Source organism: Drosophila tropicalis, unplaced genomic scaffold (assembly GCF_018151085.1).
Source record: "Drosophila tropicalis isolate 14030-0801.00 unplaced genomic scaffold, ASM1815108v1 contig_393, whole genome shotgun sequence".
Classification (NCBI taxonomy): domain Eukaryota; kingdom Metazoa; phylum Arthropoda; class Insecta; order Diptera; family Drosophilidae; genus Drosophila; species Drosophila tropicalis.
Window position 1 is genome coordinate 4558884 of NW_027172855.1, and position 16081 is coordinate 4574964.

The following is a 16081-nucleotide window of genomic DNA, read 5'->3' on the forward strand; positions in this document are numbered from 1 at the left end:
CTACCAGAAAAATATAGCGCTGCCATTTCTTATTTGCTCTTCAAAACGTATCGACAGTTTTATCGATTACATCGATGGTTTATGGAAACTATCGTTGGTTTTCCAGCCCTGCTTCTGATGACGTTTTTTCACATTGTATTTTATTTTTGTGAAACTTAAAAAAGTGAAAGATTTGCAATATGCAAATGCGTAGGACACACAAATAACACGCCGACGACGACCGCCGAGAGTTGAAATCGGTGCTTAAGAGCAGCGAGCAGAGCAGAGACAGCGAGAGAGATAAGAAAGGTGTAGTTGCGCTGGCCCCCCAAAAAAATCTGTGGCCACTTTTTCCAAACTGTTTCAAAATTGAAACGACCTTGGGAGTAGCAGTTGACCACCACACACTATGCAAAGTTCCTCCACGAAAACCAAGGAAATGTTTATTGTGCGTGCTCTAGAGAAAATCCTTGCTGACAAGGACATCAGGCGTTCCCACCATTCGCAGTTGAAAAAGTCCTGCGACTCGGCATTGGAACAAATCAAGGCGGAACTCATATCAGCTGGCCAAATAGCCGAGGGCAATGAGTTACCCTGTGCAGCCTTACCGCTGCCCAAAAACGATGCTGGTAGCATTATTAATGCTGAAACCTATTTCCTGCCCTTTGAACTGGCCTGCAAGAGCCGATCTCCCAGGATTGTGGTCACTGCACTGGATTGTTTACAGAAATTGATTGCCTATGGCCATTTGACCGGCTCCATACAGGACTCGTCGAATCCTGGCCATTTGCTAATTGATCGCATTGTTATAACCATTTATGGTTGCTTCAATGGTCCCCAAACGGATGAGGGTGTCCAATTGCAGATTATTAAAGCTCTGCTCACAGTGGTCACCTCTCAGCATGTTGAGATACACGAGTTCACTCTACTACAAGCCGTTCGCACCTGCTATGATATCTACTTGTCAAGCAAGAATCTGGTTAATCAGACCACAGCCAGGGCCACCCTAACCCAAATGTTGAATGTCATCTTTGCCCGCATGGAGAATCAAGTGTATGAATTACCACCAACGACGCCGACGCCAGTGACATCTTCATTAAACGGCAGCATAAATTCTGCAGAGGAATCCAATGGGGAGGATGCATCCAAAGAAGTACTAGCGGGAGATAGTGACGAGGTCATAGCCTCTGAGTTACTGGCTGAGATTATAACAGGTGGGAAACTGAGCTTATCTCTAGGGAAATTGGGTAGATAGATTTGGTGTGTAAATTTATTGAAAATTCGTCATCCAAAAGGGTGATTTTCTTTATCAGATTAGGGCTGGGTCATTAATGATAACAACTCACTCCTTTACTTTTTAGATTCATTTGGTTTATATTTTTATTTCAGCCGCTTATAATGAGGCCTTGAAGGAGGAGAGTGGCCAAGAAAATGGTGGAACTGACTTGGAAGTTAATCCTTCGTCGTTACCTGCAGTCAATGGACATGACTCATCATCACATTCCGATCACGATAGTGTGGAGCTTCATAGTGAAAATGATGCGGTCGTTACAGCCAAATTCACGCATATCCTGCAAAAGGATGCTTTTTTGGTATTTCGTGCACTATGTAAGCTATCAATGAAACCTTTGCCCGATGGTCATCCGGATCCCAAGTCACATGAATTGCGTTCAAAGGTTTTATCACTTCATTTGCTTCTGCTAATCCTACAGAATGCTGGCCCAGTTTTTCGTTCGAATGAAATGTTTATTATGGCCATCAAGCAATACCTATGCGTGGCTCTTTCAAATAATGGAGTCAGTTTGGTCCCGGAAGTATTTGAGTTATCGCTTTCAATATTTGTGGCTTTGCTATCGAATTTCAAGGTTCATTTGAAGCGACAAATTGAGGTCTTCTTTAAGGAGATTTTCCTCAATATTCTGGAAGCCAGTTCGAGTAGTTTCGAGCACAAATGGATGGTTATACAAGCCTTGACAAGGATTTGTGCCGATGCCCAGTCTGTGGTGGATATTTATGTTAACTATGATTGTGATTTCTCGGCAGCAAATCTGTTTGAGAGACTGGTAAACGATTTATCGAAAATAGCACAGGGCAGACAAGCCCTAGAGCTGGGAGCTAATCCGCTGCAAGAGAAATCTATGAGAATTAGAGGCCTGGAATGTTTGGTATCCATATTGAAATGTATGGTGGAATGGAGTAAGGATCTGTACGTCAATCCCAATATGCCGGCGCCGGTACAAGTGCTGTCGCCGACAGATGATCAAGTGGACACTATTCCAACAACTGCTATGACCGTATACAGTGGATCGAGTCATAGCCTAAATTCGTATCAGGAACAATTACAGGATCTTCCCGAAGCTCTAGAGGAACGAAAGATGCGTAAAGAAGTCATGGAAACGGGAATTGTGCTGTTCAATAAGAAACCTCAAAAGGGTGTACAATTTCTGCAGGAGAAACAATTGCTGGGCGGCACTCCGCAGGACATTGCCAAATGGTTACACGAGGATGAACGTCTCGATAAGACGGTGATTGGCAATTATTTGGGCGAGAATGATGATCATTCCAAGGAGGTGATGTGTGCCTATATCGATGCATTCAATTTCCGGCAACTGGAAGTGGTGGCAGCTCTGCGAATTCTGCTTGAAGAATTTCGTCTGCCGGGCGAGGCACAGAAGATCGATCGCTTAATGGAGAAATTTGCCAGTCGTTACTGCGAATGCAATCCACAGAATCCAATCTTCCAGAGTGCCGATACCGTCTATGTGTTGGCCTTTAGCATTATTATGTTGACTACGGATCTGCATTCGCCCCAGGTTAAGCATAAGATGACCAAAGAGCAATATATTAAAATGAATCGTGGCATTAGCGATAGTAAGTCGGATCTGCCCGAAGAGTATCTATCCTCTATATACGATGAGATTGCCGAGCATGAGATTAAAATGAAAAACAATTCAGCTGTCTTGGTGGCCAAGCCGACGGGCAAGCAACCCTTTATTACGGAAAAGAAACGTAAATTGCTCTGGAACATGGAAATGGAGGCCATATCCTCAACGGCCACTAATCTGATGCAATCGGTATCGCATGTCAAGTCTCCATTTACATCGGCCAAACATTTGGAGCATGTGCGCCCGATGTTCAAAATGGCTTGGACTCCGTTTTTGGCTGCTTTTTCGGTGGGCCTGCAGGATTGCGATGATCCAGAGATTGCCACTTTGTGCTTGGATGGTATAAGGTGTGCCATAAGGATAGCATGTATTTTCCACATGTCTCTGGAACGGGATGCCTATGTTCAGGCCTTGGCGAGATTCACCCTGCTTAATGCCAATTCACCAATCAATGAAATGAAGGCCAAAAATATTGATACGATTAAAACTCTGATAATGGTGGCTCATACAGATGGTAATTACTTGGGCCCCAGTTGGTTGGATATCGTCAAATGCATCAGTCAATTGGAATTGGCCCAATTGATAGGGACAGGAGTGCGGCCACAGTTCTTATCAGGTGCCCAGACCACTTTAAAGGATTCCCTTAATCCCAGTGTTAAGGAGCACATAGGAGAGACGAGTAGTCAAAGTGTTGTAGTGGCCGTGGATCGCATCTTTACGGGATCTATGCGTCTGGATGGTGATGCTATCGTCGACTTTGTCAAAGCTCTGTGTCAGGTATCGGTGGATGAACTGCAGCAACCACAGCCACGGATGTTTTCATTACAAAAGATTGTGGAAATCAGTTACTATAATATGGAACGTATACGTTTGCAATGGTCCCGCATCTGGCAAGTGCTTGGCGAACATTTCAACACCGTTGGCTGTAATAGCAATGAGGAAATCTCATTCTTTGCCCTGGACTCATTGCGTCAGCTGTCCATGAAGTTTATGGAGAAGGGAGAATTTAGTAATTTCCGTTTTCAAAAAGATTTCCTTCGACCCTTCGAGCATATAATGAAAAAGAATGCCTCTCCCGCCATCAGGGATATGGTGGTTCGCTGCATAGCTCAGATGGTGAATTCCCAGGCTCACAATATACGATCGGGTTGGAAAAATATCTTTAGCATTTTCCATTTAGCTGCTGGCGATCATGAGGAGCCTATCGTCGAACTGGCATTCCAGACGACAGGCAAAATCATTGGAGATCTTTATCAGCGCCAATTCGCCATTATGGTAGACTCCTTCCAGGATGCTGTAAAGTGTCTGTCAGAGTTTGCGACTGCTCGTTTTCCGGATACTAGCATGGAGGCCATACGCTTGGTTCGGACATGTGCACAGTGCGTTAACGAGGCTCCCCACCTATTTGCCGAGCATGCTGGCATGGAGAATGATGCATCGGTGGCGGAAGAAGATCGCGTGTGGGTGCGTGGCTGGTTCCCCATGCTCTTCTCACTCTCTTGTGTGGTCAATCGCTGTAAATTGGATGTTCGCACACGGGCACTGACCGTGCTCTTTGAGATTGTAAAGACCTATGGTGATAGCTTCAAGCCCAATTGGTGGAAGGATCTGTTTAATGTCATTTTCCGTATTTTCGATAATATGAAATTGCCCGAACATGTCACTGAAAAGTCCGAATGGATGACCACCACCTGCAATCATGCTCTGTATGCCATCATCGATGTATTTACGCAATATTTTGATGTTCTTGGTCATCTGCTGCTCGAGGAACTGTTCGCCCAGTTGCTTTGGTGTGTTCAGCAGAATAATGAGCAACTAGCACGTTCGGGCACAAATTGTCTGGAGAATCTGGTCATTTCCAATGGCTTTAAATTCAATGAGGTCACTTGGGATAAGACATGCCAATGTATTTTGGATATTTTCAACGCAACCCTTCCACAAGATTTGCTGAATTGGCGACCCAAGGTCGCTGCACATTCCAATGGTCCAACACAGCAGCAGGACCACAATCTTTTCGAGGCATTGCACATACGATGCGTGGTCCAGTTAGAACTCATCCAGACCATGGATAACATTGTCTTCTTTCCGGCCACATCGCGTAAAGAAGATGCCGAAACACTGGCCCAGGCAGCTGCCGATCTGACAGGCAGTCGGGGTGGCTCTCAATCTCAACTACTGGACTGTCAACGAGAGGAACAGGGAATGTATGGATATTTACGAACCCGCCAGCTTTTGAACCTAGCCGATTGTCTAATGCAATCGCATCGGTTCGCCAAACACTTCAATTGCGATCACGATCAGAGGAGTCTGCTATGGCGTGCTGGATTTAAGGGTTCCGTTAAACCGAATTTGCTGAAACAGGAGACCGCTTCCTTGGCCTGTGTCCTGCGCATTTTCTTCAAAATGTACGGCGATGAGAATCGCCGCAGCGATTGGTCAGGCATTGAGCAGGAATTGGTGCAAGTGTGTCAGGAGGCATTGGCCTACTATCTAAGTCTACAGAGTGAGGCGCATCGAGATGCCTGGACATCGATATTGTTGCTCATATTAACGCGTCTGCTCAAAATGTCCGATGCGAGGGTAAGTCCAAACCAATTCAGTATCTCCTCCCTTTGACTAATCTCTCTCTTCTCCAGTTTGCCACTCATGTGTCCAACTATTACGGCCTGCTGTGCGATATGATGTGCTTTGACCTCAAACCCGAATTGAGAAGTGTCCTTAGGCGTGTCTTCATGCGCATCGGTCCAGTATTCAATATATTGAATGTGAAATAGTCAAAGAAGAGCCTCCTTTATCTGTCTAGTTAATTGTTAAAACCTCTGACCCCCATGCCTCCGACCCCCAACATTTATCCCGCGTTCTTTTCACTCGGTTCTTCTCGGCTTTGTTGTTTTGTTGGCCTTTAATACATACATATAAATACCATACATACAAGTATATGTATATGGGATATATTTTTATTATATTTATATAGTTACACACACTTATACATACGAGAAATGTAATGTTTAATAGGTTTAACTGCAAAATAAAACAAAAAAGCTGTTGTCCTTTTTTTTTTTGTTTGTGTATATGTATGTGTATGTATGCTACATAAGGCTTTAAATGTATGTCTGTGCGTGTGTGTTAATTAGTAGGTATTTTTTAAAAATCACTTCCCCCTGATTGATTATTGAATGTTTTATGATTTCTGTTTCTGTGGTTACCACTCTCAAACTATTCACCTATAAATAAATAAATTATTAACATATGTAGCGTAAAAAACAACAATAATTAAAAAACAAAACAAAAGCTAATTACATTTTATGTAGCCGTGTATATTGCTAGATCTAATTTAAATCAAAATTATATATATATACATATTACAAATATACAAATATCTATTACAAAAAAAAAAAGAAGCTAACGAATTGAATTGATGATGGTATTTGGTTCAGGGGTATAAAAATAAGTTTTAAGTATAAATAAAGGACAAGGAATAAGAATATTGACTTTTTGTTAAAGTTTTTGAATTTTATCATTTGCGACTTTCTAAATAAGTTTAAAAATAACTCCATTTTATTCTCTTTAAACGTCTTTATTCTTAAGATTATGCGGTTCTGATTCCTTCGACCAGTAATAATATAAGTAAGGCAACAAATTTTAAAAGTTTTTGTGGGCCACCTGGAAAAAATAATCAAAATCATATTTCATGAACTTTACGAATTTATTGTTTTGAATAACACAGGCCAACAAGTGTTTTAAGTTAAAAAGGTCTCCTTTAGTAATTGGGGGGTACTGACTACGGCCCTGAACTTAGTCCTTTTCCATTACGTCAGAATTTCGCAAAAAAAGCGTTGAAATTATTCAAAGTGACCTCGAGGGCAATATTTTATTGCATAATATAAACATATTATCATACTAAAAACATTATTATTTTTCCTATTAATATATTAGGTATTATTGAAAAGAAATTTACAAAATGTCAAAAAGTTATTTTAAAGGATATTTTAAAATCTGTTAAAAATGTTGAAACATTTGTTTTATAGCATACTTTTGGGTGCATTTCCAAGAGTCCTTAATTCCACTGAAATGAATATGAACATTGTTAAATTTTTTAGCGATATTTCAAAGAGTTTATCTCACTTTTATGCTTTTTAATTCAATATCAATTTTCATTGTTAGTCACTCTAATTATTCAAGTTATTTTTTTAGTTAGTCAAAAGTGTCGACGTTTTTATAATAAAACATAATTTCATGAAGTTCTAAATTAGTCAATTCTTGGACTTTTAAAAAAATGGATATCCCAAAGATTAAGTTTAAATAATTCATGCATTAAAGCCTCAAAAACGAAATGTTTTTAAAATTCAGTTTAAGATTAATGCTTTTTTTTAAATATCCGACTTAATTTAAAATATTATACCATATTTGAGAATTAACTGAGATTTAGAGTTTGGATAGTAAAAAAAAAACTGATTGATTAACATACATATTTGTGCTTAACAAATTCTCTAAATCTGTATACCTATCTTCTATTTTTCGCGCTTAAATCTCGAATACTTAAATTTTAAGTTTTTGATGGCTTTAGGCCCCGCACTGGCTTGATCCGACACTGCTTTTAGTTTATATCGTTGTAATCGTTCCAGTAAGTCTTTCCTATAACGATTTGTTTAGAGAGTGATAGAAATTCTTCAAGATTACATTACTAAATTTTGTAATTCTATCAACATCAATCGTTTTTATTGACCATAATAATGTCGAACGATTCTCGCATTTATTTCTGTCATAGCCCTCTGTCTATTTGCATAAATACATTTGTGGATGATCATCTGAATCTTTACTATCTGAAACCATTAAACCATTGACTTATCAAGTGTGCAGGCAAATCTAAATTGCCTCATCTATTTTTATTACCCAAAATAAATGCGAATGTGCACAAACTTTTAAATATTCAAAAGGATGAGAGAAATGTCGAAAAAAAAGCTGATAAGATTGACAGAGAAATTTTGAGAAAGAGAATTTATGCACATATTACAAATATTTGTCGTAAATTAGTTTAAAATGCAATCAATTAATAATTTAATGGCGAGATAAATCTCAAAATATTTATGGATTTTTATATTCTCTATAGAAAATGAGACCCCAAAGAAAATTGAGGAAAACTTGAATGAATTTATTTAAATTCAAGAAATTTTACTCGTAAAAGAGTATAAACAGTTTCCTCTTTTTGCACTATTTTGAGTATAATTTTTATTTTAATCATATAATGAACCATCATTAAGGATTTAAGCAGTTAGGTCAGTTAATAAATTAAATTTGATATATATTTTAAGGATTTAAACAGATAAATAAGATTTTAATAAATGTTATTACAAAATATTTTAAGCCTCATTCCTATCTGGCTAAATCCTTTTTCATGTTTCGTGTGAAATGGTAATTGAATTGCTAGATAGGCCAGGACTCAAATGCTATAATACCCACTCCCGATTTAATCTTGAACCAAATAAGTGGAATTCCATTATTGAAATAAAAAAATCTATTTTATTGTATAAATTGTTTAACACTTTAATGTGCCACACTCCATACCTTTTATTTCACCTTCTCTTATGTATCTTTTGCCAATTTCCATATGCCTCATTCTATGCGAATACATAGAGTACAAATCAGAATAGTCAATAATAAACTATGAGTTTTTATTGGTTTTTAAACGCAAGTACGTTTTTATGTATTTTCCATATAGAAATCTATATACATTCGATCATACACGCGCAGATGTGGAGATCTTTCATTCATAGCGCCACCCCAAAAATGAAATTGTTTCTTCAATTTTCGGACTCGCGTTTTTCTAATTTAATTGTCGGACCACTTAAAAAATCACATCGCGCGTTTCATTCTTTTGTCAGTTTCTTTTTATTTTTTTAATTTTTGCGCCAAGCAAATATGAACGGAAAATAAAGTCCAAACAAATAAACATAAAATGGCTAGGATTTGTTTTGAATGTGTGTGTGTATATGTATACATGTTTGTTGTTTTCAGCCGTATCTCGGCATCTGGTCGATCTTTGGGGCATTGGATTTATAGCATTTTTTATTGTACTCATTTTGTGTGCGACGAATTTATTTAAATAAACGAAATTCTTCTCTTCTGATGGCTTCAAAGTCCCACGGAATACTCAAATTGTTGATCAAGTTTGTCAGTTATGGTTAAGTATACATTACAGAGGGTATTCAATTGGTCGGTTTTGATTCCTTGAACATAATTTCTTCTGATTAATAAATTAACACAAAAATAGACAAAGAGACCCAAACGATTCCTTGCTACCATTCCCCAATCTCGGACATTGGGACATAAAATAAATGTATTTTTAAAATCAAATAAAAATTAATTTGGTTTTGGCTTTTTTGGTTACTTTCTGCAAAGTTTGACTTTTAATTGTTGGCCTTGGAACAGCGTACATTTTCGTTCAGAGTTAGTCATATTTCACATGATATCGAGTGATATATTTGTTTGTCTTTTTGGCTCCTCAAACAAATCGATTAACATGAACAAAGAGGAAGCAGGTATATCAATGAATTTTTTGTGTGTGTTTGAAAAATATAATATCTACCTCAAAATTACTTGAAAATTCTAGCCAAGATGCTAATCATTCCTGTGAATATGTCAATTGCTCTAAAGAAACTTAATCACGCTCTCGCTTTATGATGCGATTTGTGAAATATCGAGCTCGAAACATTATCAGATATCGAAAAATGAAAAGTGCAAATTAAACTAATTGAGAGCAAACGATTTTCAATCAAAAACTAAGGGTGACTGAGAGAGACTATACACATATATAGAGCATATATAAGTATGTATGTATATGTATATTGAAATATACATATATTTTTCATACGTCTCACACCAAATTGTTGTGAATTAAAAAAAAAAAATTCAATGGGCAAACATGTTAATTTATTAAGTGTATGCAACTTCTTTGTATATATCCCGATTTGAATGCATATAACTGGAATATCTTATGAGAAAAGGAGAGTAATCAAACTCTCAATGGCTCAAATGATATTTCAGATACGAAAAACTAGTTAACTAGATTTGATTGCTAGCAAATCCAATGTCCAATGCACTAAATTGTAATTTTTCCAGAAATCTAATTTTTATTTAAATCTGTTATAATATTTAATTGAAACACTAAAAGATAAATATTTATTAAGTTTTTAAGTCAAATTTTAGACCCGATCATTGTGGAAAAATTTCTAAAAAAAAAGGGTTAAAATATTTCAGAATATTTTCAATATTATCTTTTAGCAATTACTTACATATATCTTGGATCTTTTATAGAAAGTTTAATAATCTTAAATTTAAAATTTCGAATTTTAAGGCAAACATTTACATTGTATCTCAACTTTTCGTTTCGTATGTATGTTCCTAAAAACTTAATATTCTTATTTTAAATCCTAGATAAAATTAATTTAAAATAAACTTTTGTGTGAAAAAGTTAATTTGAAAAATTTTTAAGACTTTCACAATCACTTTCCAAAAAACAGTTTCGAGATAAGCCCATAAAGATGGTTTCAGGATGACAGGAACTGATATCGGCCCTATCTCTGTCAATTTAATTCAGCTTATTTTACAACTTTAAAAGAGAAAATAAATTTTAAATAAAAATAAAATAAAATTCCTATTCTTGTAGTTTTTTCATGCAATACAATTTATTTTAAAAAACAATTCTTAATATTATTTAAAATCTCTGCTGAAATCATGTACATTTAAAATGTCTAAACCCTGAAATGTATATACATATGTATGTATGTAAGTAGCTAGGTTTAAGGTAAATCTAACAATCTGACAAGGAACCTGAAAAGGACATGAAGAAAAATGAAATGAAACATAACTCCTATATATTTTGCAAAAAATATGAATAGATATTTCTCCATCAAAAGTGTAAGTCCTGGTCTTGATAGATTTAAGCAACCTGTTGTTGTTGTTATGTTTATTAATACATGTATTAGTATACACAAAGTTCTTTTAATTTTTCAATCAAACGTTCAAAAAAGTTTCAACTAGACATAGGATCAATTGATTGGCTTGTAGATAAATGTATAGAGAAACTGCTGGACAATCATTCAGTAATATTCCATCAAGGAAATGGAGTTGAGATCTTTTTTTCCCCTAAGTTTCATGATATGATCTGTTCTTAACGTAAAGAATCAACACGATATATTGATTGAGTTTGTTACCACAAGTACCTACTGTTATAGGTCCTATGTCTGTTCTCTAAGCTTACCTCTTCATGTTTGCAAAGATGGACATGAAGATTGATTAGAAGGACATTTCCAAGAGTTATCAAACTTAACCCGCTTCAGGTTTTGGCTTTTAGTTGTTGTTTCTGCTGATTCATACCACAGGAGAGTTAAGAATTGATGGCCAAGTTGCATCTTCAGACAGTCTAAACTACCTGTCCCAAGCCCTACATTTGAGCAACCTTTTTAAAAAAGTTCAAGTTGCCTTTTGGCTTTCGACTTTATGGGTTAGTTAAGATGCAGACAAACACTCGACATATAAAACTAAATCCCAAGGCGCGCGTGTTTGGAGCCATTCAAGCATAAAAATCTTAACCGAATTGTCAACCAAATGAGCTCTCAGTAGTTGCTGCAAAAGTAAACATAAACAGAAGCATGAAGATGCTGTACCACAACACTCGGAGATAACTGATAAAGTCAAAAAATGAAAAACAAAAAAAAAAAAAAAAACGAAAACAAAGAATGATTAGCTAACAAAAGTCTACAGTTTTTTTTTTTTTTTTTTTTTTGTCTGTTGTGCTTATTTATTTATATTTTATATTGTTGTGTGGCACTGGGAAAGTTCAGGTGAACGAAACAGTCTAATTTACCCTTGGATCAGTTACTTGAACTGTCTGCGACACGTTGAGTCATCATGCTGGAAACAGTAAAGGAGTTAGATAAGATTTATCTCAGTAGAAAGATTATGGGCAAATAACTATTTTAGGATGAACACAAAATTTGCATGAATTTGGCAAAACAACAGTTATTTTGGCAAGAAGTTTGCCCCATTGTAGGACCGAAAGATGGAACACCACCCCAAAGAAGTAATTTAGAATAGCTATGTCAGTCCGTCCATCCGTCTGGATCGACTCGATCTCCTACTAGACCTTAAGAGATACATAACTTTTGCATGTAGATTTGTATATACTGCAGGGGTTGTATATCTCGGATTCAGCCGGATCAGCCCACTATAACATACAGCTCCCATAAAACGAATCTTTGAAAACTCTTCAAATGGAATATTTCCTTTGTTCAGAAAAAAGCGAATACTTTCGGAAATTCTCATAAATGTGTATAGAAAACTTATTAAGATATAATCACTATTTGATTAGAACTAAACAAGGTTCTGTTGGCAGAAATTTTCGACTGTGCGTACGAAAAAGTCAACAGACAAACTTGCAAGAGTATAGATATAAATTCGGGATGATCGAAGTTATCTAAGATTTCTGCCTTTAAATAAACTTTATACTTTACCAAATGTTTTTTATTATCAATTAATCCTCGATTAAGAAAAATCCACAAATTTCTACAATTGAACTACTTTTATCACCAACTTAAAATTGTTATTTAAGTGTTTTTTTTAAATGTGAAATGTTTGAAATATGTTTAATAAGTTCAGTCCTGAACACGGATAATTAAACTGATTTCTTTCTCCTTAAAAAGTCTCGACAGTTGTTTTGAGATAATCTTAGTAGCCATTTTCCATACTTAAATAAACCCCTTCTTGACTTTGTTTCTCCAACAGATTTACAAATTTTAAATTAAAAGTTTTAAAATTCTCCTTGATGACCACATTTATTGCATTTTCCAAATATTTCTAGCTGCGAGCAATTTATCAATCCGATTAGCCCAATCAGACACAATCACATTATTGCCATTTCACTTGTCCAGTCACAAGTGTGTGTTCGGCTCAGTTAATTTTCATTAATTACAATTTGCTTGACCTTGAAGTCAAGCCTGTCAACGTTTAGCTCAAAACACAATAAAATTCTATTTAGATACATTTCCATTTTCATTTTGCAAAAATCAAGAGGGCCTACGTATGGAAAATCCAGTAGGTCGAAGTTGGAATGCCCTACTAAAGACAATGGAAATAGGTAAAAGATGTTTGATAAATTAATGACCTAATAGGGAGCTCTATTGAGTTTTAGTTATTAAATGTTTCGGCCAGTCGACTTTGTTCTTTTTTTAGTCGATGAGAAATGAACTCGAGTATGCCAGCTAAATTGTTTAAGTCCACTTAAGAGTTTTATAAGACTTTTTTAGGCAAAGGGTATAAAAACAAAACCCAAACCAAAAAACGTTGTGCAATTTTCAGAACAAATGGCGGAAATAAAAAAGAATACGATTACTGATGAGGGGGGCTCCCGATGTGCACCAAATCCGTGTAAAAAGCAAATAAATATCAACGGACAGCAGAATGGTTAATTGGAAAATAAGCTCAGTGCATTATGGCAAACATGAAAATGTGATAAAAACAATTTTTGTTTGCATATCGAAGTCAAAGGCAAACACTTAAAGATTTCTCACGCGCAAAATTAATTAAGTATACGCAGCGATGGACGACAGAGGTAGATAGGGAAAAGTAGTAGGAAGCAAATGGGCTTCTACTTGTCATTTGTGTGTCTGTCTGTCTGTCTGTGTGTGTCTCTTTTATATAACCATATTAGTATTATGAAACTATCACATTCAATCTATTCCATTGTCTACAAAAAAAACAACTGCCCCAACAACAACAACAACAACAGCAAATGAGACAAAATTGAAATTAGCGACAAATTTACGCTTAACTCGCTCAAATGTTTCTCGTGCCTGCTGGCTCTTTGGACAGTAGCATTTGATGAAAATTAAAGAACCCTATATGTCATGTTTCGAGCTGACTCTCCGGACCATCGCATGTGTATGCCCCCACCACCCTCCACCCAAAAAAGAAAAACAAAAAACAAGCGTCACCGAATCAACAATTGAGCGAAAAACTCTCCAATTTTGCTCCAAACGGTTACGATTAACTTTGTAGCCATTTCCAGAAACCCAACCACACCGATTGAACATATGAATATACATATATTCATGTTCCCACATATATACAAATATTCCAGTATATATGTACAGATCTTTGGATACACATGTATGTATGTAAATGTATTTGTGCGTCGAGCGCGCGATCGCGATCACGCTTCATGCCCCACAAAAAAAAACAACAACAACAACAGTGAAAACAATGCACTAAAGTTCAACAAAACCAAAAAAACACAATTCTATACATTAGAAGGGAGTTTGGACTTTCAAATACCCTGTAATTGACAGTCAGGAGTGGTACCAATCAGTCATGATGATAGCCAGATAAAAAGTGTTGCCAATCATCCATGTTGAAAGGCAATCTCAGAATTGTTTATTTATGCATGTTATCATATTCTCGTATTATCTTGTTTAATTATTTACAAATCTCAATGCAATTTCAAGAATGTCAAAGATAAAATTACATAAGCTCATATTTTATAAATATATTTATTTATTATTTAAAAATTACTGTTAATCGATGTACTTAAATACCAATAAAAAGTAAAGGCTTTTGTTTAATAAAGATGAGAAATTCCGAATCTGATGCTAACTAAGAAGATCGATTTCATAATAAGCTATAGCCCAATGATTCGTCAAATCTTTTACAGAGTGGTTACACGGTATTCCACTTATGACATTTACAAAGCAATAGGCAATTTAGAGTGTGCACAGTGGAGCAAAAATAGTTTTTAAAAACTTAATATTGAATAATAAAATTGTTTAAACATCGAAAACTCTCATAAAGAAAGTAGAAATGTAATTTAAACAACAAATTTTATTTAAATATTTTGTGTTATGAAATTCCATTTCAAATTCTTTTGAATTAAAATAAAATGAATCTTGAGTTAATAAGTTAAATTGGCAGTTCTTTATATGCGTATATATAAAGTATGTATACATATATGTGTGGGTTAAAAAAAATCAACCATATACATACAACATATAAAGGATCTAACATTTAAAAAGATGTTTCTTAAATTTCTTAAATTCAGTGCTCAATTGTTTAATAATAAGTAAAATGCTTTTAAACCTGAATATAAATCGAATCCATCAAAAATGCTAAGCTTTGGCAAATGGTTCAGGAAGCATGGTCGCAAATCCCCTTGAAACGTTGTCAGGACCTTATCGATTCGATGATCTCCCGATGCGATGACAGGCTATACAACAAAGTATTAGACATTATTAAGTAAGAACTCAAAAAATCAGGCACTTTTTGGTGTATTTCACAAGAGTCGTTAAAAAATTATAAAAACCAATGTAAAACAAATCAATATTCTCATCTTTATATCGTATTCTTTGATAAATATGAAATAATAATTTGATTTTTAATGTTTACATGTCGAAATATTAATATAAATGTTGTAAGGTGATGCGCTAGTATATTTTTGAACACAACTGTATACATATACATAGATAGTCAAAAATAAAAAGTATAAATTAATGAAAAAAATATTTCTATTTGATTTTAAATGAAATTTTCACATTGACTTTATAATATTGAATTCTCTACAAAAGTTAATAGAAAAGATTTTCTTTTTGCTAATTTGCAAAATCACTTTGCCTAAACAACAAACTATCTAAAAAAAACTATTTAATAAAATATTCAAAATCAAAATTTCAGTTGAGTATATAAAGAAAGGTTCAGAACAAACAAGAAAGATGCAACAAAAATCGGTTGAGAAACTAAATAGAGATAAATAAATTTAATTGGAAAATCTTTTTCCAATCCTATTCAGTTCATCGACACTGTATATAAGAGATATACAAATACAGTCTACATATCTGAGAAATTATAAATTTTGAAATAAAGATATACTACATACTTAGTTGTAGTATTTATTAGGCAGTTTTGTGTTTTTCTTCAAAAAGATCACTTAATTTAACAAAAAATTTATAGATTTTCGAAAGTTTAAGCTTTAATATTTCAGTACTCAGAATATAAAAGAATAAAAGAACTTTTCCATGCCTTGGGGGGGGAAACTTTTAGAACAGTTCCTTCTCCTCCTCCTCCTCCGCTAGCAATTGATCCTAGTTTCGTGACTGTAAAAGCGAAAGTTAAAATCATATAAAATAACCCTGAACAAGCAGTTCCCTCTCGCAATTGGCGCTTTAGTTTCT

The 16081-nt window shown here is 35.2% G+C and overlaps 1 protein-coding gene across 1 annotated transcript; it reads left to right on the forward strand.

The window, feature by feature from the left end:
- Positions 1–85: 85 nt before the first annotated feature.
- Sec71 (ADP ribosylation factor guanine nucleotide exchange factor Sec71) lies at positions 86–6351 on the forward strand. Its single transcript, XM_068284366.1, has 3 exons — positions 86–1193; positions 1369–5444; positions 5501–6351. Exons 1-3 carry the CDS (start codon positions 389–391, stop codon positions 5636–5638), a joined length of 5019 nt encoding a protein of 1672 aa, XP_068140467.1. The 5' UTR covers positions 86–388; the 3' UTR covers positions 5639–6351.
- The last annotated feature ends 9730 nt before the right edge of the window (positions 6352–16081 follow it).

Coding starts and splice junctions, on each gene's coding strand:
- Sec71 (XM_068284366.1), top strand. CDS start 389: ATGCAAAGTTCCTCCACGAAAACCAAGGAAATGTTTATTGTGCGTGCT. Junction 1,194..1,368: donor ACTGGCTGAGATTATAACAG/GTGGGAAACTGA, acceptor TTTTTATTTCAG/CCGCTTATAATGAGGCCTTG. Junction 5,445..5,500: donor TCAAAATGTCCGATGCGAGG/GTAAGTCCAAAC, acceptor TCTCTTCTCCAG/TTTGCCACTCATGTGTCCAA.